The 25,356-nt window shown below is 39.0% G+C and overlaps 2 protein-coding genes across 2 annotated transcripts in view; both read left to right on the top strand.

Moving 5' to 3' along the window:
- Positions 1–5,210: 5,210 nt before the first annotated feature.
- Positions 5,211–12,361, top strand: LOC117951228 (trypsin inhibitor ClTI-1-like). Its single transcript, XM_034882860.1, has 4 exons — positions 5,211–5,312; positions 7,061–7,128; positions 8,304–8,413; positions 12,182–12,361. The coding sequence occupies exons 1-4, from the start codon at positions 5,264–5,266 to the stop codon at positions 12,231–12,233; spliced, it is 279 nt and encodes a 92-aa protein (XP_034738751.1). The 5' UTR covers positions 5,211–5,263; the 3' UTR covers positions 12,234–12,361.
- Positions 12,362–17,984: 5,623 nt separating this feature from the next.
- LOC117951215 (storkhead-box protein 2-like) overlaps positions 17,985–25,356 on the top strand; it is a 58,753-nt gene continuing 51,381 nt past the window's right edge. Inside the window, exon 1 of the mRNA XM_034882833.1 lies at positions 17,985–18,995. Coding sequence (XP_034738724.1) covers positions 18,656–18,995 — 340 coding nt within the window. The 5' untranslated portion in view covers positions 17,985–18,655. The remainder of the gene's footprint in view (positions 18,996–25,356) is intronic.

The following is a 25,356-nucleotide window of genomic DNA, read 5'->3' on the forward strand; positions in this document are numbered from 1 at the left end:
CTTCAGGTGTTTTCGGAAATACTACAATCAAGACTCATGACGAACGCTGCAAAGTGATAGAGTACATGCAGTATTTTAAGTTGAGGCTTCTGAGCTGTTCTCTATGTTTAGGGTTGCACATGTGAGTCTTAACTAAGGTAAGAGCAGGCTTGGATAACAGATTGACAGTGGTAATGTTGCCTGCTTTACCTCTGGTTGGTAGTACTAAACTACCAGCCACATTCTACTGTAAACATTAAATGACAACAATAATCTGATTTAAAAATAAAATAAAATTACATGCTCTAATTCACAAAAAGAAAAAGGGTTTCAAAGGGGTTTACCTGTTTAAAAACACCTCTTGCTGTGTTAAATTGTCTAATGGATAAATTTGAACTGGTTGTTGTTTGCAGGGGACGGTTTTCAAATTACAGACAGTATACCTGGCCCAATAAGGACTGCTCAAGACAATCCAGAATTGACTACTGGTTAGTTTGCAGATGTTTAACGAGGAACAACATTTCAGTAAATATCAGTAACACTCCATTGCCCAATCACAAAGCGATTTACCACTCAATAACTCTGTCCTCGGATCAGCCCTCTGCCCCAAAAGCCTCATTTTTGGAAACTTAATAGTTCCCTTGTTAAACATGATCAGGTCAGACAAAGAGTCAAAGACTTGACTGAAAGCTTTTGGATTAAAGCAGACTCTCAAAAAGCTTGTGAGACAAATTGGGAGCTTCTAAAATATGAGTTGGGGAAGTTTTTCAGGAAGTTTGGTGGTGATTTTACCAAGAACAGACAAGCAGTTAAAGACGAGGTTTTTGAGCAGCTAGCGTTTCTTTCTCAACAAGAGCCTCTATTTAATGAGAAAAGATGTGAATACAAAAATTACAAAATAAAAAATTAGATGACATTTATAAATCAACAGCTAAGGGAGCATAAATAAGGTCAAGAAGACAATGGATGGAAGAGGGTGAACAAAACTCAGTCTGCTTCTTTAGACTTGGAAAGAGTAAAAATGTAATGACCACTGTAGATCAAATTAAAGTGGAGGGAAAAAGTATTGAAGATCCAAGAGAGTTAGCCCTCCACTGCTTTAATTTCTATAACAATCTATACACACCTTATTACTGCGAGGTAGCAACTAAATAATTGTTCTATCAGCCATTTTAGAATTATATCCCCAGAAGATAGAGACTAATGTGATGATAGCAATCCCCAAGAGGAAGTGTTGAAGGTGATTAAAAATCTCAAAAACAACAAGAGCCCAGGGTGTTATGGCATAACTGCTGAATTGTACAAAATGTTTGATGAATTAGTAACTCTCTTTCTGGTAAAGGTTTGCTCAGCGTGGTTAGAGAAAGGAGCTCTTTCAACAACCATGACACATGGGTGTCATCACATTGACTCCGAAACCAGACAAGGACTGAAACTGTCTTAAATTACAATTACATTTCCAGACTTGCCTATTTGGCGGCCTCTTTGGATGTTGATTGTGGGGTATCAAAAATAATTGCCAGTATGTTGTTTCATTTCATGTGGAAATACAAAAACCCCTTTTTTTAAGTCTGTAATAAGAACACAAATCAGTGTGGGGGGGCTTACATTTTTTGGACCTCACTACTTAAAGCAACACCTTCAAAATCAACTGGCTCAGACAATTCATTAATAATCCAACATCACTAAGGAATTTATGCATTCATTAATGCATTCATAATATTAGCAAAATCCCAGTTTTCATAAACACACGCTTTTGGCTTGGTTTCTCTTATTTAAACATAACTTCTCACCTTATTAATATTACATTTGGCAAAATAAGGACATCCTCTTCAAAAACAAATCATTATCTTTTGAAAACTGGTACAGGACTCTAGAGTCGGGGCTCTTTCCGAAGCTAATCACTATCACTCTCTCACTCCCTCTACTACACACTGCAGCATACACACACAGGCCTGATATTCTCTTAAAGAAATCAACGCTCACACCAATGCACAAGTATAAACTTCAGGCCACTCACGTAGGCTACGGAGAAAGCTCTACGGAGAGCCCCAGCAGAAGCATTAATCCCTTCGTAGGGGATAGCTCTAGTACTTTCCCCATTTTCTAGTGTAGACATTCAATCTTGCTGCCACTCTAGCCATCTCACAAACCCACTCCTCCATTCTCTTTGAAGCATCTATCTGGCCATATTCTTCTTAGGATTGACCACTCTTTTAAAACAAATGATCTTGGGCTGAATGGAACCGGGGTCCCTGCAATCCGACATACAGTAGGTTATCATGTATACCGGTCCAAAAATCTTAAACCTTGTCACAGGACAAAAGGACATGAAGTAATTGGCCGTCCTCTGTCTTATAGTTCCAAAAAATTTGGTGTGTATTTTAATCTTTGGTCTTAACATTCTGCAGGGAGATCTGAATGAAATGCACCCTCACATCGTGAGACATTGTTTTAATATTCCTACAGATTCTGTCCCACTCCTCGCTAGTGTAACACTCAGATGCCCATGTCTTCTTTAGGGTTGATCAGGCTGACAACACAGCATAACATAAGCATAAGCATAACAATACCCAGAAGCCTTGTGTCCTTTTCCACATTTCATCAACATCTTATCTAAACATGCTGGTGCCTTCAGGGCTGAAGAACTGGATAAAAAATCCCCCAATAACAGACATTAGGAAAGTTGTAAATATCTAATTAGTGGATATTTTTTCCAACCAGCCCTTTCACAAAAAGGGTAGATCTACCAATACATAACTTTGGATTCCACCAAATACTTGATGAGGCATTTAGACATGGATCAAATCAAAACAGCTGGGCCAATTTGGTCCAAACTACTTTTAAGTGACGATTATCAGATGTGTACAAACATATTATTAATTATCTGGCCATGACGTTCCACTTCCAGGATTGCTCTGTTGCCGTCGGAAATTACGTTGGATTTCAATCTTTTCAGCTAAATTTCCAGTACCTTCCATTTTGTTTGTGTTGGAATATTAAACTCTGGTGGATTTCTGAGGACTATGGTTACCTGCTCCTCAGATCTCTTCAGGGTAAATCCAGACAGCTAGCTAGACTATCTGTCCAATCGGAGTTTTCTGTTGCACGACTAAAACTACTTTTGAACGTACACATGTTCCACCAAAATAAGTTCCTTCCCGAGGCTAATTTGCAGAGGCACTATGGGTTTTCCTGGTGCTTAGCGCCACCCATGACGATTATAACTGAGCCCGTTTTTCTCCCATCCCAGCATACTATGTGGACTAGCCAGACCCTCCTTTGCAGCACTGTGTGGCAAAGTGAGATTTTCCTAAACCTAATCAAGTATTTTTGATTCATTTCACAAAGTTAACCATGTGTCAGCCTAATGTATAAAAGAAGTTTATCACAGGATGCAAACCCCAGTCTAATTTGTCAAATCCCTGAGTTTGATCCATTCATCCAACACAACGGCCTGCCTGACACATTGTTAACAGCCAACAGGTGAGAACTGGGTGTACATTGCTGTGAGAGACGCACATTGTTTTTCACAGATGTTGCAATAGCACTGATCACAATCTGGATTTTTCTTTTCTTTTTTACAGTGACGATATCTCCCACTTTAGTATGAACTGCTACCATAGTTTCAGCAAACCTGTAGCAAGCAATAGACCTGTTCTTCCCATTGTGATGATGTTGCATGAATGCAGGATAAGGGTGGGGACTACATTGGTGTTTAATGGTGAGGGCATGTTGCTTCAGGTACAGGTGAGAAAATCAAAATAGCCTACAATTTGTAAAGTTTAGTTTGAGCCCCAGATCCATGGGTTTTATGGTTTATCAGACACCAAAACACAGTTCAAAGACATATAAGGCTATGAACCTGTGCTAAAGCAGAGCCAGGGCTAAAGCTGGGATTTAAAAAAAGACTGAGGTCATTCTTTGAGTCCCACTTACCCCAGAACATACCACAGACACCACAACTGTCAAGAGCAGTCTTTTTAAATTGCTTGGGATTTTTAAAAATGTTTCATGAAAGCTATAGTGCGTAGTTTCCCCATGGGGAATTCTAGGTAATGACAACCAAACTCTCGGCATGTCCACGTGTTACAAGACTTCCGTGATCGTGCAATATAACTGGAATTTTGTTTTTTCTTGTCTGTTATTCTTTTGATCTAGCCATGTTATCTTGATCAGATGATCTAGCGAGTATTACTTGGCCTTAACAAGTCAGCCATTCAGAGGACAGATACAGCCAGCTCAACAGGTTTTGTATAAAAGGAACACATGTCTGCATTTGTGGGAAGTAAATTAATTTAGAATATCCAGCAAAGCCTTGTGTCGGCCAGTCAAAAACATGTAAGTGCAAATAACAGAAACACGTGTCCTTTGCAGTGCTACCAGTGCTAGTGGTATCTTTCATGATGATTGTACATTGTAGAATACAACACAGATTGTTTTTCTACTGTCAAAATGACCCTATCCTGTCACACGACCAAGTGTAGGGCACATACTGTACTGACTGTGACGTGTATCCAGTGCACTGCACAGTTCTCTCCACCTGCTGCCTTCATCAGCTGATTAAGACGGTATTACCCAGTCCCATGGCACCACCTACTGCTCATCCACAGGGAAAACCAGGTTCAATGATTCAGTAACTTCCCGGTATGGCATTTAGTTCAAGTAAATTCAATGCCACCTTTTGTAACCCTGTTCGGGAAATTGTAAGCCTCAAGGTCAACCAATACACACCCAGTAAATAAGAGAAGAAAAAGATCACTTAATCACAAATAGATATACATATACCAAAATACCCGGAGAAAACACAAAGCAATGGAGCCATGATTGTATAGTATGGTGCGCAGTACATTACAGAATATAATGTATAATATGCCTAATTACTGTTTATTTATCTGAAACTCAAATATGGACTTCCAGTACATTTTCTTCACACGATTACCCAAATGTGTGTGACAAAGTGTGTGACACATGTTGATTATATTGCCTGTGTACTCTTACTAAAAACTTGAACATAGTTCTATCTCTAACACTATAATACTATATTTTTGCCTGCAGATATAACTATACAATATTAGTTTTTTTTCCTGGCTTTCATTCTTTCGCATTCCAGTCATGTTATCTTGATCAGAGGATCTGGCGAGTGTAACCTGACCTTTGCAACACAGCCAATCAGAGGACAGATACAACCAGCTCAACAGGTGTTGTATAAAAGGTAAACATGATGTGTGATACTAACACCTGCTGCCAACAGACACTCGTACACACACACACAGAAGACATCATGAAGCTGACTGTCCTGCTCTGTTCTGTGCTGCTGCTCTCTGTCTCTGGTAAGTTCATTAACAGCATAAAGTAATGATCTTAACACATCATTTAGTCGCAGTTTTTGCTTCAAACACAGTTTGCCTTTGAAGCAGAAACAGCTTAAAGTGTCGGAAATGTTCCACTGTCAAACAGGTTTGTCAACAAATTACATTTTTAAAGGTAATTGTGTGCATATCCCACCTTCTGGCAAGTAGAGGAAAAATGAGAAATACTAAAGTGAAAAAAATGTAATGTCCACTGCTTTCAGCTCCCATAATTTAAGACAATTTAATTTTAATTTATATTATATTTATAATTTAATTTTAATTTGCCTGAAGAAGACTCAGTAGAGTCAAAACGTTGCCTTTGTGTTAAATGATAGGAACTAAAGCAGTGTTGTGGACATTACATTTTTTCCACTTTTGTCTAGAAATGACTCAGAAAATACATAAAGTAGAAAACTGCATCATTGTCGAAAAAAATTAAATATCATCACTCTTTTTTTTTTTAAGATACGATTTTAAGACAAAAATGATTTAATTACATTTTTTGTCAGTGCTTTGTTCAGAGACTGTAATGCAAACCTAAGTTATTAACTACTAACTTCTTTACATGTAAAAATGCAACAACAAAAAACGAAAAGGCTATAAATAAGATAGAAATGCCTAATGATGCGCATCTTTATGTTGTAAAAAACATCTCTCAAATCAAACTAATGTAATTCATGTATTTTTATGTAAAAGAAATAAAAGTAAAAAATACATGTATTGTGAAACTTGTGCCATAACGCCATCATTTTGATGGGTCATGTTTTCTCAGTTTAAAAAAATAAAATGATAACTTAATTCTGGGATTCAGATGGCATCTTCCCATGGCTGATTTAAACTGGTTTAAGCAGCCTTCCTTGTTAACTGATACTGGATGACAGCATGTAAACTCAGACCAGACTGTTATGACGCCTAATCATAGAAACTGATAACAATGACAGGGTGCTGAGTTTCCCACAACAGTTTGTACCTTAGCGTTTTAGTAAAAGAGGTCAACCGACAGAAGTCAATACTATCAATGCCAGACCATGGTGTACCAGGAGCAAAGTTGTTTATGACGCTGTTGCCTGATATTTAGTCCTTGTAGAGTTTTTATTCTCAGACAAAAGTAGCCCCTTGAGTTTCAACATTGTTCCCCCAGAAAACAAAAGCAAAACAAAAGGAAGCTTAGAGGAACATGAGACTTGGCATGGCAACATTCCTCTGGACAAACGCTGGTTACATGTAAGAATGTAACCAGCCTGTGAGGGGTGAGGGAGAGGGAGCTTGTGTGCTATAGGTATAAGAGCATTTTTAAAAAGTGAGTCAGGTTAGAATTCATTGAATTAATAATAATAATACATTTTTGTTAAAGGCGCCTTTCTTGGCAATCAAGGACGCTGCCCATTCATATATTAAAAACAGCAAAACAAATACTATACAGCAAAACAAAATAAATACTATACAACAGCAAAACAAGTACTATACAGCAAAAATGACAACCAAAACTCTCGGCACCACATGTTAGGTTAATACGTTAAGAGTATTGGTTGGGAATAAACATTTAGTTGTGAGGGTTAAGATTAGGGCTGGGCTAAGGAAAGTTTTATGTCAATGCGGGTTCTTGCAAGTATAGAAGTACAAAGGTGTTTGATAGTCTGTGTGTGTGTGTGTGTGTGTGTGTGTGTGTGTGTGTGTGTGTGTGTGTGTGTCTGTGTGTCTGTGTGTGTGTGTCTGTGTGTGTGTAGTCCTTTCCCAGGGGGATGGGACTGTGGGCCCAGACAGTGAGAACAACCCTCAGGCTGGAACCGAAAAGGTGAGACTTCCAGGAGTGATATGATTCTGTATTTTTATTTTGACCACTGGTTAACAGATTGAAAAAAAGGCAGTTTGATTACCATTTTTAAAGGGTTGATTTTCTGAGTGTACCCTAAACTGCTGTTACTGTTGCAGAATTTGACAGTGCCATGACTTCATTTAAGCAGGGTATTTTACTGAGGCCATGACGACGACTGTTGTATTGGACTGCATTATGTGTAACTAGGTGTACCTGATAAACAGGCAACTGATGTATGTAACTGTACGTAATTTATTCTCAGGTCTCTATCCTAAAAGAGATCTTGATCTCATTTAGAATTTTTGATTAAATAACCCAAGTAACTGTTACTAGTTTGAATCATCACAGATCATATTGAACCCTACATGGTTTGAACTAAAATAAAGAAAGGTGTTGCAGCAATCAGTGCAAATTGCCCATTTGTATCTTCATTGTGGTCAGTCGTGCTGCTGGCATGCCTGTTCCTACAAGTCATAGTCCGCCTGCATCAAAAAAATTAATTTAATCTAAATTTCACTTTTAATAACTAACCAGGATATGAGACTTATCATTACTGTGGGTTTTAAACTGGTGCAGAATGCGAAATTATGTTTAGTCTGACTGCCGGTCACATGATTGGCCACTGCAGCGTGATGAAATGCATGGCCGCTAAGTTTTTTTTTTCCTGGCATCCCCAGTGGCCTGATTTGGTGTGAATGCAAAGACAAAGACTTCAAGTGAAGTGGCTTTCTGTAATCGTGGACCAAGACTGTAGTCTATTTCTTACCTCTAAATGTCCCTATTATCACATCATATTACATGATATGACATCATTTGATATGACATCATAAGCCTGCATTTACACTGCCTGCATTGGCCATTCGGCAAAATATTGAGACTGACTCGACTTTTGAAGAAAAGAAACCTGACATGACACACATGTTGTTACCAAACATCAAACGATCAAACCTGTCAGTGGGTTTTGAGGCGGTATGAGAGTCCAGTACAGTAAATGGGGAAACATCACTTCCTCTATCGCTGCCAAATTAAAGTCCCTTTAGTCATGGCACCAGAGCCAGGTCGTGAAACATGACATCATATGCAATGACACATTAATAACCTAAATGCCTGTGTGTCTAACCAATAATCTTGTGACTACCTGTGTTTGTGTCCAGGTTGGCTGTGAAAAGTATGAAGGTGGACTCTGCAGCAAGGAGTATGATCCAGTGTGTGGCAGCGATGGACTCGTCTACAGCACTGAATGTGTTCTCTGCCAGCTGAACAGGCACGTACCGTGTACCTTCACACATACACACCATGTAACATTTCACCTCCACACATACACACCGTGTAACATGTACCTTCACACATACACACCATGTAACATGTACCTTCTCTCAAACACACATATACACACACAAACACACACAGGTTATGATGGTAGCAATGTTATTTCAATTATTTCAGTGTTCTTAAGCTGTTCTGGCTTCTGAGCACTTCAGGGTGTGAAATTGTGTCTTTTACAAAATTAGTAAAAGTCTGCACAAGTAAAAAAATTCAGCTTGTAAATATATTGCTCCATATGTAAGGAGCAATTAATGACCATATAACTATTTACAACAACATGTAATGTATGTTTTCTATATACCTTATTGTTTAGCCTACAACTTCCATTATTGTGGGCATGTGAATCTGCAACATACTGTTGATTGTTTTTATCATACTGGTATGTTTGATTTTCACAACGCCTGTTTGGAATTATTTATTTTGAATGATGCCAAAAGTATTATTATTATCATTATGTTATTATTATTTGTTTGAACTATTCATTTTATTAATCCTGCGTGGAGTTGGATCAGATCCCGATAAACGATCATTAGATTTCTGAGGGCAGCATTCTGCTTGAAGTGTGAATGAGCCTCATTAATAAATGTTTTTGTTATAATGATTTTCATAACCTTTTCTGTTAACTTATTCAGAAGAATGGAAAGATAAAAAAATAGAAAACCCTACATCTGGTTGAGAAAATCACACTAAATAGCAGAACATACCAATGTGATATATTGCCAGTAGCTACTTTAAAATTACTTTGCCATAACTTCTATAAAATTTAAATTTTTTCGACAAATTTAATGTGATTTAACTAATTAAATATCAACGTAAATTCATTTTTGAGTCAATACTGACAAAAAACACTATTGTTTGTCTCCATCTGGTGGTTAAAAAACACCACTGTCCCAGCTTTTATTATTATAAATATTATTATTATTATATATTATTGAGCTCCTGTTTCGGAGTCTGTCCGTGTTTCTTCAAATTTGGCACAAATGTCCTCTTGGACTTGGATAAACTGATTAGACAGGCTGGAAGGACTCCGGGGAATTAGCTCCCCAGAGCTAAGTTACTAACAAGCATTTCTGGGACATGGATGCACACAGATGGAAGGAGAGAGGAGAGAGGGGCTCAGTGTGTCAAAGGAAGTCCCCCGGCAGTCTAAAACTATAACAATATAAATAAGAGGTGGTCCAAGGCAGACCTGAGCCAGTTCTATAAGGGTTGGAAGATGAATCTGACGACTATGAAGAGAAGCAGAGAAGAGAAAGGGTGCCGTGTCTGCAGCTATACACCCTCCCCTTCCGAATTAAGCGAACACAGCAACTCCTCATTCCCCAACTATAAGCTTTATCAAAGAGGAGAGTTTTAAATTTACTCTAAATGTGGTGACGGTGTCTACCACCCAAACCCAGACTGGGAGCTGGTTCCACAGGAGAGGAGCCTGATGGCTGAAGGCTCTGGATCCTATTCTACGTTTAGAGACTCTAAGAACCACAAGTACCTTTGCTTTCTGGGAGTGCTGTGCTCTGGTGGGACAATAAGGCTCTATGTGCTCTTCTAGATAAGATGGTGCTTTACCATTTAACTTTGCAGGGATGAGAACGATTTTATATTCTTGATCAGCTGGAGAGTCTTATGGAACTTATTTGAGCAACCTGATAGCACACAATTACAGTAGTGCTGCCTGGAAGTAACAAATGAATGGACTAGTTTTTCAGCATCGTTTTGAGACACAGGCAGGATGTGCGTAATTTTGGCAATGTTACAAAGGTGAAAAGGGCTATTCTTGAGGTTTGTTTTATATGGGCGATAAAGGATGTATCCTGATTAAAAAAAAATAAAAAATACTCCTAGGTTTCTGATATTAGTGCCAGTTAGTGCCATTAGTGGCAAGGCCAAAGAGTAGCTACAGTATATATTTAAATAATGAGGTTTGGTGGTGTTTAGGGTTCAGCTAAGTTTATTTTTTTCCTGAGTTTAACATCAGAAACTTGTAGGTCATCCATGAATTTCTATATTTGATGGATGCTTGAAGTTTAGCTGACTGGTTTCTGGCTTGATTGATAGGCAGAAGTGTTTCCTAATAATATTGCCTAGAGGAAGCCTGTCTAAGGTGAATAGAATTGGTCGAAGCACTGAGCCTTGTGGAACACCACAATGCAATCTTTTCACTCATCCCACATTCTGAGGTGGTTTAGGCCACATAACCACAATGAGGAAGCCATGGCAATCATTTGTGTATTTTTTGGTTCCATTATGGCTTAATGTAACACTTAGCCACTCTCATAAAGACAGAGCTCATTCAATTCTGAGAGGGGAAAACTACTCTCCCCTCTCCATTGACTTGTGTTGTGTGAAGTGTTCCTCATCGTCAATTCGGTCAGCTAGCAAACAACAGAAAAATGCCTAAATGCTGCTGTGTGGTGATATTCACTACCAATAATCTAAATAACCCGTAAGTGAAAGCTGCAAACCCGAAAAACTGAGCTTTTACAAAGAAAAAAGTGGATACAGATGTGAGGAATTAGCATGAAGACTGGGAAACTGTGGCATCCTGAAACTAAGCTAATGTTATGTCTGTTATTTTTGCAGTAATCAATTTGCTACCAAGTCAAATATCCAAATGTTAGGTTTAGGCTAACTTTAAATCTGCAGGTTATGTTAGAGCAGTTTGTACACAGTATGCAACTTGTGTTATCGTGGAAGGTCAATGAACCAGAAAGCTATGGTACTTTGTTTGCAATTGCCATAGCTAACATCGGCTTACTACCAGCTAACTTGTCTTCTCTGGTAGCCAAAGGGTGCTAAAAGTGGTTCCCTTTGCACATTAGACATGCCCGTCCCAAAGCAACAACCCCATAATTTTTTTTTCTAACCAGCCGCCTAAAGCATGAGCCTCATCTGGATCATTTTCTGTAATGTTAACATCGGCTGCAGTGTCTCCCAAAGCGGTAGTAAAGCTTCCGGGGCAGGCTTACCAAAACACTGAAAGAGTGTAGTTATCTATCTACTTTAGTGATTCACATAAGTTAATTTCAAATTTGCGCAGAGAATGACCACCAAACAACTGTGTGGTTGTTCATAGGTGACTCGCAACCCAGACGGGTGAATTTATGAACGTGAGTGTGAAAGTTCTCTTACAAAACAATCCTAGTTGCATAATGTTAGCCTTGCACTTTGGTAAATGTGTATATGGAAATTGTTGACCTTTCCTAGTGGGTATATTCCGTATATCTTCGTATCACGTTGACTACACCAATGGGCATGAGCAGTTTCGCTGAATCCGTATTGCTGACTCAAATGTATTTGCACAACTCCTTTTGCATGTTCGTGTCATTTGTTGAACTCATGATTCTGTCCTCCCTCGTGCTCAAAGCTCAATCTCTTACACATCTTAAATAATATAAATTTGTTTACAGAAACAGGCTGGACGCTAATGCTAACAAACCCCCAATAGTCAAACAATAATATTAGACACAAACATAATATTTAATTTATGGCATCTGTGTTTCAGCAGACACTGTGACACTGATTGCATTGCTAAAGAGCTGCCGGTCACTCCTTAAATGAAAAGTCATCAAAACATCTATGCCTATTTTTGCTTGCTATTATTATTACAAGAATACCCCCATACACATGTGCACACACACACACACAAAAAAAGCTGTTATGCTTACTGTTTTCTATGTCTTATTCTTTTTTTCTTTTTTTTTTACAGTCTCCAAAAGACGAATGTGAAAGTGGCAAGCAAAGGGGAGTGCCCTCGTTAACGGACTGTGGTGCCCGTTGACACACACACACACACACACACACACACACACACACACACACACCTCTGGCTGTGTAATATCCATTCCCTGTATATTGCCTTCTCAATAAAGTTGCATATGGCAACATGTCCCCTGTCTTCTTGTATTCATCTCATGGACATGATATTAATTTGGCTAAATATAACACACCTTGACCTCCATGTGTGATCTGTCTTTCATCTTTTAGTACTCAAACACCCTGGCTATGTATATACCAATTTAGACCAATTAGTAAATACGGTATTAGGGGTACTTATATTTTGTATTGCACTTCTATAAAGTTGAGGGACCTATGAGGAACTAATTTTAAAAAACAATTATTTAAAGTAAAGCGGCATTTCTAGTTCTATGTTTTACACAGTTAGTAGTCAGTTGCCCATGTTAGAGAGAAACTTTATGTAGGCACTTGTTGAAAATGAGCATTTCTCTAACTGGGTACTTCTGCTATGTTTTGCACATACTACCCTTATTGTAGAACCAACAATAAAATAAAGGCTGTGTCAGTAGTTCCATCATTTTGAGATACCTCAATCTGGACACATCAGTAATAAGCAACTATAGGCAGATTTCAAACTTCAACTTTTTTGCATCTATGCATCTGAGCATATAAATATGACGGGCAGAGTACCCCAAGGCTCTGTTCTGGGGCCTCTTCTGTTTAACATCTACATGTTTCCACTGGCTGAGATTATGGAAAACAACAAAGTAAGTTACCATAGTTTTTGCAGACAACACACAAATTCACATAACCTCATTACCATGGGACTATAGGCGTAAATCCCAGGCGGGTTGAGGGGATCAGGACCCCCTCCTCCCATCTAAGGTTTGTTCCCCCTAGAAAATATTATTAAAACTAGCTGTGTATTGTAAGTAATATCAGTAGTAAAACAATAAAAAAGTTTAAAAACATTTTTAGTCCCCCCCCCCCCCTTCCTTGTGTCACAGTGGTTTGGGCCTCTGCCTGCTTTATGCACAGGTCCGGCTGGCAGAGAATGAGAGTACTTGGAATATTGGTAGTAACCATAGACCGTTAATATTAATAAATATACAGTCTATGGCAGTAATGTTAGTTACACTATGTAGTAAGTAGACTGGGCTGTTCAAGGCTATATTATTAATAGTAAACATTGGATGAAGTTGTTCTTTTCTCAAATAGAAATGATGCTGAGTAATTCATAAAGTAGTCATGACGAAAAAGTTTGCTATGTTAAAGTAATAAAATGTTACATTAACTAGCTTCTTAAATAGCTTGTTGGATAGAAATACATCCACTACAAGTACCGTTGACATGGCGATTACTCAATATGATGTTGAGTGGCTGATCAGTAGGTTTGCTGCAGTTAAATATATATCCTCTGTCCCAGACGAAATATTACGAATATTATTATAACCTACTGTAATTATAATATGATTTCATGGTGAACCTATGCATCTAACTCATATTTAGACATCTGACGTTAAAGATTAGTGTTGTTGTTGCCCAGATAAAATGACAGAAAAAAGAAAAACAGACCTGAATTTTAATAGCCACATTAAGACAATTACAAAGTCAGCCTATTATCACCTTAAGAACAAATCGAGGGTTAAAGGACTCATGTGTCAACAGGAGTTGGAAAACCTTGTCCATGCTTTCATCTTCAGTAGACTTGACTACTGTAACACAGTCTTTACAGGCCTCCCTAAAAAATCCATCAGACAGCTACAGCTGTTTCAGAACGCTGCCGCACGAGTCCTCACTAAGACCAGGAGACTGGATCACATACCTCCAGTTCTGAAGTCCTTACACTGGCTTCCTGTGCCTCAAAGAATTGATTTAGAAATACTTTGGGCTGTTTTTAAATCACTAAATGGTTTAGGGTCAAAATACATTTCTCACATTACATCTGCTACTACACTCTGAACCTCCCAAACCTCTCAGGTCATCTGGGACAGGTCTGCTTTCTGTCTCTGTCAAACTTCCAGAGAACTGCAGGTCCGCTACAACTCTGTTGTTTTCTTTTTGATGTTGCCTTATATATATAAAAAATTGTTTATTTTTTTATACTGAAGTTGCATTGTTGAAACTGTATGCCAATCTATATAAGCATAAAGAGAATTCAAAAGTTGGACCGGCAATGGCTTATACATTATCCTATACTAGCAGCCTAAAATCTCGTATTTTATCTGCTTTTATGTTTTTTATTGTTTTAACTGCTATTTAACGTTTAATTTCTTATCTGCACTGTAACTGAATTTGGGGCGGCAGTGGATCAGTGGTAGAGCGGTTGCCTGTCAATTGGAAGGTTGGTGGTTCAATCCCTGGCTCTGTAGTCCCATGTCACAGTGTCCTTGGGCAAGACACTGAACCCTGAGTTGCATAAATGTGTGTGAGTGTTTATCTGATGAGCAGGTGGCACCTTGTACAGCAACCTTGGCCACAGTGTAGTGTAGTGTGGTAAATGGTTTCTGTATGATGTAAAAGTGCTTTGAGTAGTTGTTAAGACTAGAAAAGTACATTTAACTTCTATTCTCATATTTTATCTGTTTTGTAATTGTTTTAAATTGCTTGGTTGTGACATTTTTCTTTACCTCAATTTTCCTTGTATTCCCTTTTTCTTTTCCCTTTTTTATTTAAAGTGAAACAGGGGTGGTAGGAGCCTGTTTATCAAACACTGTATGTCAAAGATGGTAAACAATGGATTTCTTTTAACAAAATGTTTGAGTATTAAACCATTCAGTTAGAAGAGGCTAAATCTTTTCTTATCTTAAATCCATCTCGGCAGTTTTTTTAATTTATTTTTTACAAGAGACCCATCTTAAAGAGACTGCACATATCAGGCTTCTGAGCCGGTGAGTAGGCCAGACTTTCCCTTCTTCATTGTCACAATCTCAATTAAAAAGGACATATCCTTTAAACATCTGATTACAGATCCTCATGGTACTCATATACAAAAGTTCAAACGGATACATGGAATTTACATTACAAAAAATGAACAACAGAAAAAAAAACAATACCATTAAAAAATATAAATTTACATTTCATAATGCCAGAGCATGCATCATATCATTTTAAATGATATTAATTTAAGGTCTTAATGGCTTTTTCGCTATTAATAATAAATAAATGGGTGTTATATCATCGATAAAGAATCATTAATAAAGTGCAGGAAAGTTGGCTTGGTTCCTTAACATTTCTTCTTATGGATATGAAATTTACCAAAAATCATCAATAGTTGTACAATACACAGTACATCCTGTTTTTTTTTTTTTTATTTCTTATCTTGACAAAAATATAGCTTTTTATTAAACATATTTATATCAATTTTCATTTTAAGTTTCATTTTTAGAAATGTGTCTACCTCCATCCAGAATATTCTTCCAATGATAAAATAGATCGAACATACTCTGTTCTAGTCCACAGAAATCACACACATAATCAATGTCCGGTTTGAATCTTTAAACAATATTTCTGGCTATTTTAGATGGAATGTGGTTAATGTGGGGTTTCCCAGTTTTTCATCATTTGTTATCCCTAGAAATCTAACAGATGTCAATAAACAAATTACGTTATCAATTATCACCTCTACATCCTTGTTACTCAACGTAATTAATTTTTTTTAAATTCAAAGACAATTTGTTTGCTTTAAGTCTGGAAAGACTATATTTTCTATTTCTTATAATACTTTCTGTATGTTGTTTCCCCTATGTCTCTTTAATGTGTATGTGTATTTGTGTTATTCTGATGTGTGCAGATTTTTTTTCTTTTAAGCTGCTGTAGCACAGAACTTTCCCCAGTGGGGGATTAATAAAGTCTACCTTGTTTTATGTTTGTCCGCAATAGCAAAGAGGCTAACGGCTAAAAAAAGAACTAATGTCAGTAAGGTTAATCGCCAAAACAATAACAGACATGTACATAAACTAGGACGAAGCATTATGATTGGGTAATATTATACAGCCTTAACCAACAGCTAACAAGTGCAAAATACAGTAGCATTAGTGATAGAGTGGTAATCCTATCTCCGCTCCTGGAATATGGAAGTGAAAGTAGGGAGGGGAGGAACAGGGTATATTTTTTATAAATGATGTAAGAAGAACATATTGTGGACTATTCAGACAGCATGCTATGTTAAAATCACTCATTACAACTTCCATAATTTAGAAGCAGCATTTTGCAGTAATGTGAAAATATGTAAAAGACAAAGAAAAACTAAATAAAACATACAGTACATATGTTTCTGAAGTATTTCTATAGTCTAAAAGAGGATTTTGACTGTTTACCAGTGAATGTCACAAAGTGCATTTACATACATGTGTATGTGACACTATGCATTAAATATGTATATTTAATGCATTTCATAGCTTTTTTGCTATTTTTTTGGAGGTAAGATAAGTGTCTAGATCCAATAATATTGAATTAATGTTTTAAGTTGTTCATAGAGCAGTTGCTAGCAACATTAAACATGCTCAAAGTAGGCTATAGGAAAGGGTTATTCAACGTGTTTTAAAACCTTAACTGAAAGAGACGGAGCAGGAAACCCAGGACCAAAAAACAGAGACGATAGATAGACGGGAGGTAGGGAAGACAAAACAACACATGCAGACACAGACACATACACAGACAGACACAAGACAAGGGACCAAACACCTGCACAAGCCACTGCAAAGGTGGCAAAACCTCAATGTCTCTGCGATGCTCAGCCAAGTGTCCAGAGTCCACTTGCGCTCCATGAATGTGTGCCGTAGGTAGCTCCATATAAACTGCATCCAGGAAGGAAAGGGTCCATGCATGGATAGAAAGGTCATGAGGGTGGCCAGGTTGGATCAGTGGTAGAGCATGCGCACATGTAATGAGAGGTTTGGGCCTCGATGCAGAGGTCTGGTGTTTGAGTCCAACCTGTGACAATTTCCTGAATGTCTCACCTAACTGTCCTGTCAAAAATGATAGGCCCAAAAAAATTATCTAAAAAAAAGTAGAGAAAGGTTGTGAGGTGGTTTCCAACGGGTTGCAATAATTTTCTTCGCAGCTGTAAGCCCAGCAAATATACAGCCCATTTTGGAGACAGCTGAAAGACTGACAAATCATTCTGAATCAAGACAGTGGCAGTAACAGGCACAGTAACTTTACATCTATATTAAATTAAATTAGATCCTATGAAGATACGTACGTACCTACGTATGCTTTTATTGGGTAGAAAGTGCATGGAGTTTTGTTATTTTTTTACGTGGTGCATGTTCACAGGGGTGACATAAGTCCATTGAATGAAATTGTAGTGAGTCTGCTGATGGTCTGGATTGCGTGATACTTCTGAAATGTTAGGCTATACATCCATATACCGTAGCCTATAGTATTTACAAAATATTTTGGAGGCCCCCTGCAGTAACTTTGAGGACCCCCTAGGGGTCCCGGACGGACCCCCTATTGAATAGCTCTGCTGTGGCATATTGACAATGAGTTTGTCTGACAAGTGACGTTAGTTTTTCTTTTTTCTCCAGATGTGTCAGTATGTTGACATACATTAGCATTAAAGCCATTTGTTTCTTACGGTAACGTTAATAGGCCTACTATTTGGAAAATACTTAGTAATAGGGGTACCATCTGTGCTTAATTGTAAAAAGCTGTAACCTATATGAATGGCAAACGGGTTCAGTTCCCCAACAACTTGTTGCGTTATAAAAATCTTAATTTGAAAATGTGGCCGGAAGATAGTGTATTCAGTGTTGTTAACGCTGCCTTTACGCAGCTCCGTAACTATGCCTGCCATCACTGTACCTGGATGAGACGGTTCTGCATCCAGCTGTGTTCTCGCGCACCGTACCGAAGCGTGTCAGGCGCGACCCAGGACAATATTCAGCGGCGGCTGCCTCCCCGTTAACCGTGAAGGTTGTCGAAAAAAAGATACAGGTGTCCCCCGGGACCCGGTTGCTGCCTGGCAATGAGAAGAGAGGGGCTCTCCGCATCTGTTGCCTGGGTGAATTCATTAACACGTTAGCATCCAGCTAGCTAGCCATATTCCAAGGTACCTGACACAACGAACTGTACGTTAAGTTACACCGAAAAAGCACGAATGTCATGTCTCGTCTCTAGTGGACAGCGCTCGACATGAATCTTCAGTAAATACCGGGTACGGTTACGGGGCGATATATTACGTTCAGAGAAAAAGACGGACCTAAAGGTGTGGGAATGGGTTTCATGAAATGCTAGATAGCTAACGGTAGCTAGCAGGCTAGCTGCATGGAAACACAGTTGTAGGCTATGCGGCTGCTGCTGCAGAGCGTAGCTTGTAGCTGCAAACCCTGCTAGCTACAATGGACTGTTTGTTTCCCATTAAGCCTGACGTTGTCTCAGATAGATAAATACAATGATACTACTACTTTCGATAGGCAGCTAGAAGGGCGACGCGACAATGGAGTCTTTCCTGCAGATTGCTCCTCATTCCCTGGCTATAGTGCTGTCCAGGGTCGGGGCTGGGGAGGCGGTGGGGGCGGCCGGGGTGTTAGAGAGCGACGCGCTGCCAAGACACCACACCGGCTACGAAATTTTTGCCGATTTCAAAGCAGAAAATACCCAGCAACATGTCTGGAACCAGAGGATTACCGAGGCGGTGTCCGAGACCTTCTTCCTGGGATGGATAGATGAACATGTGTTGCTGATCCAGGGGAAGGAGGACCACCTGGAGGTGCTGAGGGAGGGATGGATGCGGAGGTCCCTCAATCCGCCACGGGGATTCACCATCAAATACCTGGGTAAGGCCTCTACACACCCACATGTCTGCTTATGTTTAGGCCAACACATTTTTGTACGAGTGGGTTTTCATTGACTACCTTCATTTAGAACAAGACATTGATGCTGGCCATCGTCATTATCATCATCATAGGGTTTTGGACTATGTCTCTGTTGCATTCAGGGTCCATTCTAAAACGATCTAATTAGTCAGATATTCCAGTTGCAAGAGCCATATTGAACATTTTAAAGCACTCATATTATGCTCATTTTCGGGTTCATAATTGTATTTTGGGGTTGCACCAGAATAGAATAGGATAGAATTTTATTTTTATTTTCAAAAAACACCATATTTTTGATGTAGGCTAATGCACATTGCTGCAGATCCTGTTTTTACCATTCTGTTTAAGCTGCAAAGTAAGACATCTCACTTGTTTTAGCTACAGAGAACAGCATCTCCCTTCTATACTATCTTCGTTGGGAGTCGCACATGCTCACTAGCTAAGATCCCATCAGCTATATAACTCTTTCTCCAGCTTTGGTCAGTCCAAGGCAGGACTAGCTGGGAGACTTCTTCTAGACTAGGACACTTGTGGAATACCTGCAGAACAGTGACATGGAAGTAGTTCTTTTGGAGATTAGGGGGAACTAGTGTGTGTTGTAGCAGTGTTTTGACGTTGAGAACAACCTAGCATGCTAGCGCTAGAATGTGCTACGATTAGCCACCTCCTGTCGGCAAATGACGTAGAAAGCCATGCAGATTTTGAACAACTCACCTGGAGACTGAAGGCAGAGGACATTCAGAAAGCGGATCTCACTCAAAACACCATGGATGTTTTTTTTTCATTATATGGGCATTTTAAGAGTCAATCACATCATAGAAGAACATGATTTATAATTGCTTTAAATCATTGAGCTGGATGGGAAAATGCAACTACTGTGTGTTGCAGTCGTTAGTTTATACCAAGTAATTTTGTTTAGGCTTGTAACTGCTTTTTACATTTTATATGTGCACCTTTTACACCTGTAGGTTAAATGTTCAGCACAAGGGGGCAATCCCTCATGGACACCCCCACAGGGCTCCAGACTGACTACAATGTTAACCCAAGTGAATACAAACTATCCCAAAATCAAAATGTTTTTTTTTACTTTGTTATTATCAAATAATTTACTAGTGGCATAATAAAAACACCGTTCAAATGTTGAAGGAAAAAGTTATCTTCAAATTGATTTGATTTTGTTAAGTCTCCCAGGTGGAAAGATTTCACAAGAATTATTATGACATTTGTTTTTATTGCCATTCGTATAGGAAAACGTACCACAGTTAAGCTATCCCACATGGTAACAGCTTGACAGCAAAAACAAGCAATACAAATCAAAGTTTATATGTAAGTTATAAACTGTGTACCTTGTTTTAGGCTACTATCTGTTGGCTAACTGAAATATTAAACATATACTGTATATTTAATGGAGATCATATTTTAAACTTAGATGAAAGCATGTGCAGTGTTTTTCCTAGCTTTGTGGAAGACTTAGTTGCATCTAATTTGCGTGAAGTTTAGACGTCCTTCCTCAAGAAAATGTTTTGTTTTTCAACAACAAAAATGCAATTTCTCCATGCATTTTGTTTCTCTTAGTTGGATTGTGTCTCTTTGTGGGTTTTTGTTTCTCTTTGTAATTGTGTGGTGTCTCTTTCTGGTCATTTGTTTTTTTGGGTCTCAGTGGTAGCTCTGCGTCTCTTTTTCTCATCATTTTGGGCTGTTCACCATCTGTGTCTAAAATTCTTGGAAAGCTAAAGCAGATAATACAGTAAATTTTTAAAACTCAAAAAGCCTAAAGACAAAACTTGCCAAAGAAGTCCAACTACAATTGCTAGATCCCCAAAAAGTCTTTTAGTTGCTTTCATTCGGCTTAGGTGGCAAAACAGCTTGGTTGCTGCGCCTAAACTTCATGAAGGCAGGGAAAGCTCTGCCAGTGCAGTAGTGTTGGTAGTACTGTAGGCTGCACATGTGATGGGAGAAATCACTGGGTGCAGAAGGTTGTAATTTTACTGAATTCCTTTTTAATGGGATGCTGGCAACTGATCTAGGTACATGTGAAGGAAGAGAGCACTGCTGGATGCAGTGCATGGTTATTATTCAATTAAATGGACATACTTTCTTTTTCCCAAACATGGCGTAAGACCTTGTTTTTTTGTATATCCAAACGAAGTTCCCTTCGATGCTCTATATTTTTTTCTGGATGTTTATCTCTTATCTACAGTGAGGAAAATAAGTATTTGAACACCCTGCTATTTTGCAAGTTCTCCCACTTAGAAATCATGGAGGGGTCTGAAATTGTCATCGTAGATGCATGTCCACTGTGAGAGACATAATCTAAAAAAAAGAAAATCCGGAAATCACAATGTTTGATTTTTTGACTATTTATTTGTATGAAACATCTGCAAATAAGTATTTGAAGACCTGAGAAAATCAATGGTAATATTTGGTACAGTAGTCTTTGTTTGCAATTTCAGAGGTCAAACGTTTGCTGTAGTTTTTCACCAGGTTTGCACACACTGCAGAAGGGATTTTGGCCCACTCCTCCACACAGATCTTCTCTAGATCAGTCAGGTTTCTGGGCTGTCCCTGAGAAACACGGAGTTTGAGCTCCCTCCAAAGATTCTCTATTGGGTTTAGGTCTGGAGACTGGCTAGGCCACATCAGAACCTTGATATGCTTCCTACAGAGACACTCCTTGGTCATCCTGGCTGTGTGCTTTGGGTCATTGTCATCTTGGCAGACCCAGCCTCGACCCATCTTCAATGGTCTAACTGAAGGAAGGTGGTTGTTTCCCAAAATCTTGCAATACATGGCCCCGGTCATCCTCTCCTTAATACAGTGCAGTCTCCCTGTCCCATGTGCAGAAAAACACCCCCAAAGCATGATGCTACCACCCCCATGCTTCACAGTATGGATGGTGTTCTTGGGATGGTACTCATCATTCTTCTTCCTCCAAACACGGTTAGTGGAATTATGACCAAAAAGTTCTATTTTGGTCTCATCTGACCACATGACTTTCTACCATGACTCCTCTGGATCATCCAAATGGTCATTGGCAAACTTAAGACGGGCCTTGACATGTGCTGGTTTAAGCAGGGGAACCTTCCGTGCCATGGATGACTTCAAACCATGACGTCTTAGTGTATTACCAACAGTAACCTTCAGTTCATTGACCAGCTCCCCCCGTGTAGTTCTGGGCTGATTTCTCACCTTTCTTAGGCTTATTGAGACCCGACAAGGTGAGATCTTGCATGAAGCCCCAGTCTGAGGGAGATTGACAGTCATGTTTAGCTTCTTCCATTTTCTAATGATTGCTTCAACACTGGACCTTTTTTCACAAAGCTGCTTGGACAATTCCCCTTAGCCCTTTCCAGCCATGTGGAGGTGTACAATTTTGTCTCTAGTGTCTTTGGACAGCTCTTTGGTCTTGGCCATGTTAGTAGTTGGATTCTTACTGATTGTATGGGGTGGACAGGTGTCTTTATGCAGCTAACGACCTCAAACTGGTGCATCTAATTTAGGATAATAAATGGAGTGGAGGTGGACGTTTTGAAGGCAGACTAACAGGTCTTTGAGGGTCAGAAATGTAGCTGGTAGACAGGTGTTCAAATACTTATTTGCAGCTGTATCATACAAATAAATAGTTTAAAAATCATACAATGTGATTTATGGATTTTTTTTAAAGACTATGTCTCTCACAGTGGACATGCACCTACGATGACAATTTCAGACCCCTCCAGGATTTCTAAGTGGGAGAACTTGCAAAATAGCAGGGTGTTCAAATACTTATTTTCTTCACTGTATATATTTCACTCGTAGTTCTTTTTGTCACATTATTTCAACAATTAAAACAAAAAAGAAAATAAATTGTCCAACCTTTTGCAATCCTACTGCTTATTAGAGGTGTACGTTTCCGAAAATGTCACAATTTGATTCAGATTTTTAGGCCCACGGATCAATATTGATTTTCGATTAAAAAACAATTAACGATTAAAAATAACAAAAATTCACAGTATGTAAATGTAGTTACTCTTCCCATGTATGTACTGTAGGGCTGCTCGACTATGGAAAAAAATTATAATCACACATAACTTTACACAGATACATAACACAATAATGCATCAGACGTCACATTTACACTCACGATGACCACTACTAGGCAGAGGAACCGCAGGAATAGCAAACTTTAACTTTTCCCAGACAATAGAGTTGGTTTTGCCTTTTTTGCTCACCAAACACTACTGGGGCTTCCCTCCTTCTAGATTAGATGGTACTTTATTCATCCCACAGCGGGGAAATTCCCTTGTTACAGCAGCATTTTCTACAATGAAAGCAAACAAACAAACAAGTAAACACACAAGAAAAACAGGCAAACAATAGACAATGTGCAGAAGGTAGACTGAAGTAAAGTGGCGTCACATAAGGTATTGTAAAGTAAAGTGCAGTTGCCATAGTTCAAGAAAACAACATTGCAGTGTAGTAAGTGACGTTAAAATTAAATTATAAATTACAACGAGTGACTTCGGTACCGGGACCACACAGTAGGTCTTCCACAGGGCTGGGACCTTCTCCAGGCTCAGGCTCACGTTAAATAAGTGCCTGAACACCCCACAGAGCTGGTCAGCACAGTCCCTGAGGAGACTTGGGCAGATGCCTTCCAGGACGGGGTCTTCCTTGCCTTGATCTTCTTGAGTTGACTTCTCACCTGATCATCTGTTACGGAGAAGGGGGAGGAGGATGACTGGGGTGTGGGGATGGAGTGAGGTGAGAGTCTCAGGGAGGGGGAGAGGGGGGTGGTGAACTGATGAGCGGGGCGAGGGGGGAGGAGCGGGCAGGTTTGCTCATTGTTGATGAGGGTCATTGAGGGTGGCATTAAACGTGTAAACATGTTCTGGTACAACATCTAAATACAATTAGGAACCTGAAAATGAGCATATTATGAACACTTTAAAGAAAGTGGTACATATTCCTATCAAAAGAAATTTCACACAATATATAATAATTTTGGACCAATATTACTGCCATATATGTGTCCAGTTGCCAAGGCAGATTTATAAATGCATAAGGCACCAAAAGCTCAAAGACAAAACTTAAAGCTAAAGAAGTCCAGCTACAATCATTAGATATGAGGAGAGTCCTTTAGTTAGTTTTGATGCTCGCACTGATTTTACATCCATTTGTCTCCGGGTATGCCCAAAACGGCTTGGGTGCTGCACCTTAGCCTAATAAGGGCAGGGAACACCCTGACAATGATAACCAAGGTTACTACGGCATATCTACCGTTTATTACCCCAACAGCAACACGGTTAACACCAACAACGGAAGCCAAAGTTACCCACAATCCATCAGGTGTATCGCAACTACGGATCTCAAAGTGGCCCCAAAATACACAACTATTGGGTTCTTGGTTACCTATTCAACCAAGGCCGTTCTCCTCCTGATTGCTCAGTTTGTCCGGGCGTCCCGCACTAGAAAGAGTCCCGGCCATTCCAGACGTCCTCTAAATAATATCTATGGAGACCACTGTGCATTTGAGAACCTTTGATGCAGCAGATTTGTCTTGTAGCCTTCCTTAGATCTGTGCCTCGACACAATCCTGCCGTCACCGCCGCATCATGGTTAGTTTTTTTGCCCTAATATGCATGGTCAGCTGTGAGACCTCATCTAGACCGGTGTGGGTCTTTCCAAATCTTGTCCAATAACCAAAGTCACAGGTGGACTCCAATTAAGGTGCAAGAACATCTACTATTATCATGCTATCTATCATTATTATATCATAGCAAGGGGTCTGAATACTTATATGATATTGATATGATATGATACTTATATTGTCATTTTTAATAATTTTGAAAAATATGTAAAATCCTCTTTTTGCGTTGTCATTATGGGTTATAAAGTGAAGATTGATGAGGATGAATAGTATTTCAACAATGTTATCATAAGACATTACAAAACGTGAAAAAGATGAAGCGGTGTGAATACTGTCTGCATTCACTTCATAGTTCTCCTCATACTCATGAAGCATGCATGGCTTCCTACATGTTAGAAGTAATGAGTAGTTGGAAAAATGTAAATGCTTACATAACTGTTGTATTGAACAGAAGGAGTTGGTTGTCCCCTTTCTGTAGTGAAAACCTTCTTCCCGAGCCTGCAGTAATAGTAGAGAGAGAGAGAGAGAGAGAATGTGTGTGCATTTGTTAGGGTTTTCTGCTCTGATTAAAGAGAAGAAAGGCACTGTTGCCATAAATAAAGGTCTTATTCTCCCTACCACCACACACACACACACACACACACACACACACACACACACACACACACACACACACACACACACACACACACA

The sequence above is a fragment of the Etheostoma cragini genome, chromosome 10, assembly GCF_013103735.1.
Source record: "Etheostoma cragini isolate CJK2018 chromosome 10, CSU_Ecrag_1.0, whole genome shotgun sequence".
Lineage (NCBI taxonomy): Eukaryota > Metazoa > Chordata > Actinopteri > Perciformes > Percidae > Etheostoma > Etheostoma cragini.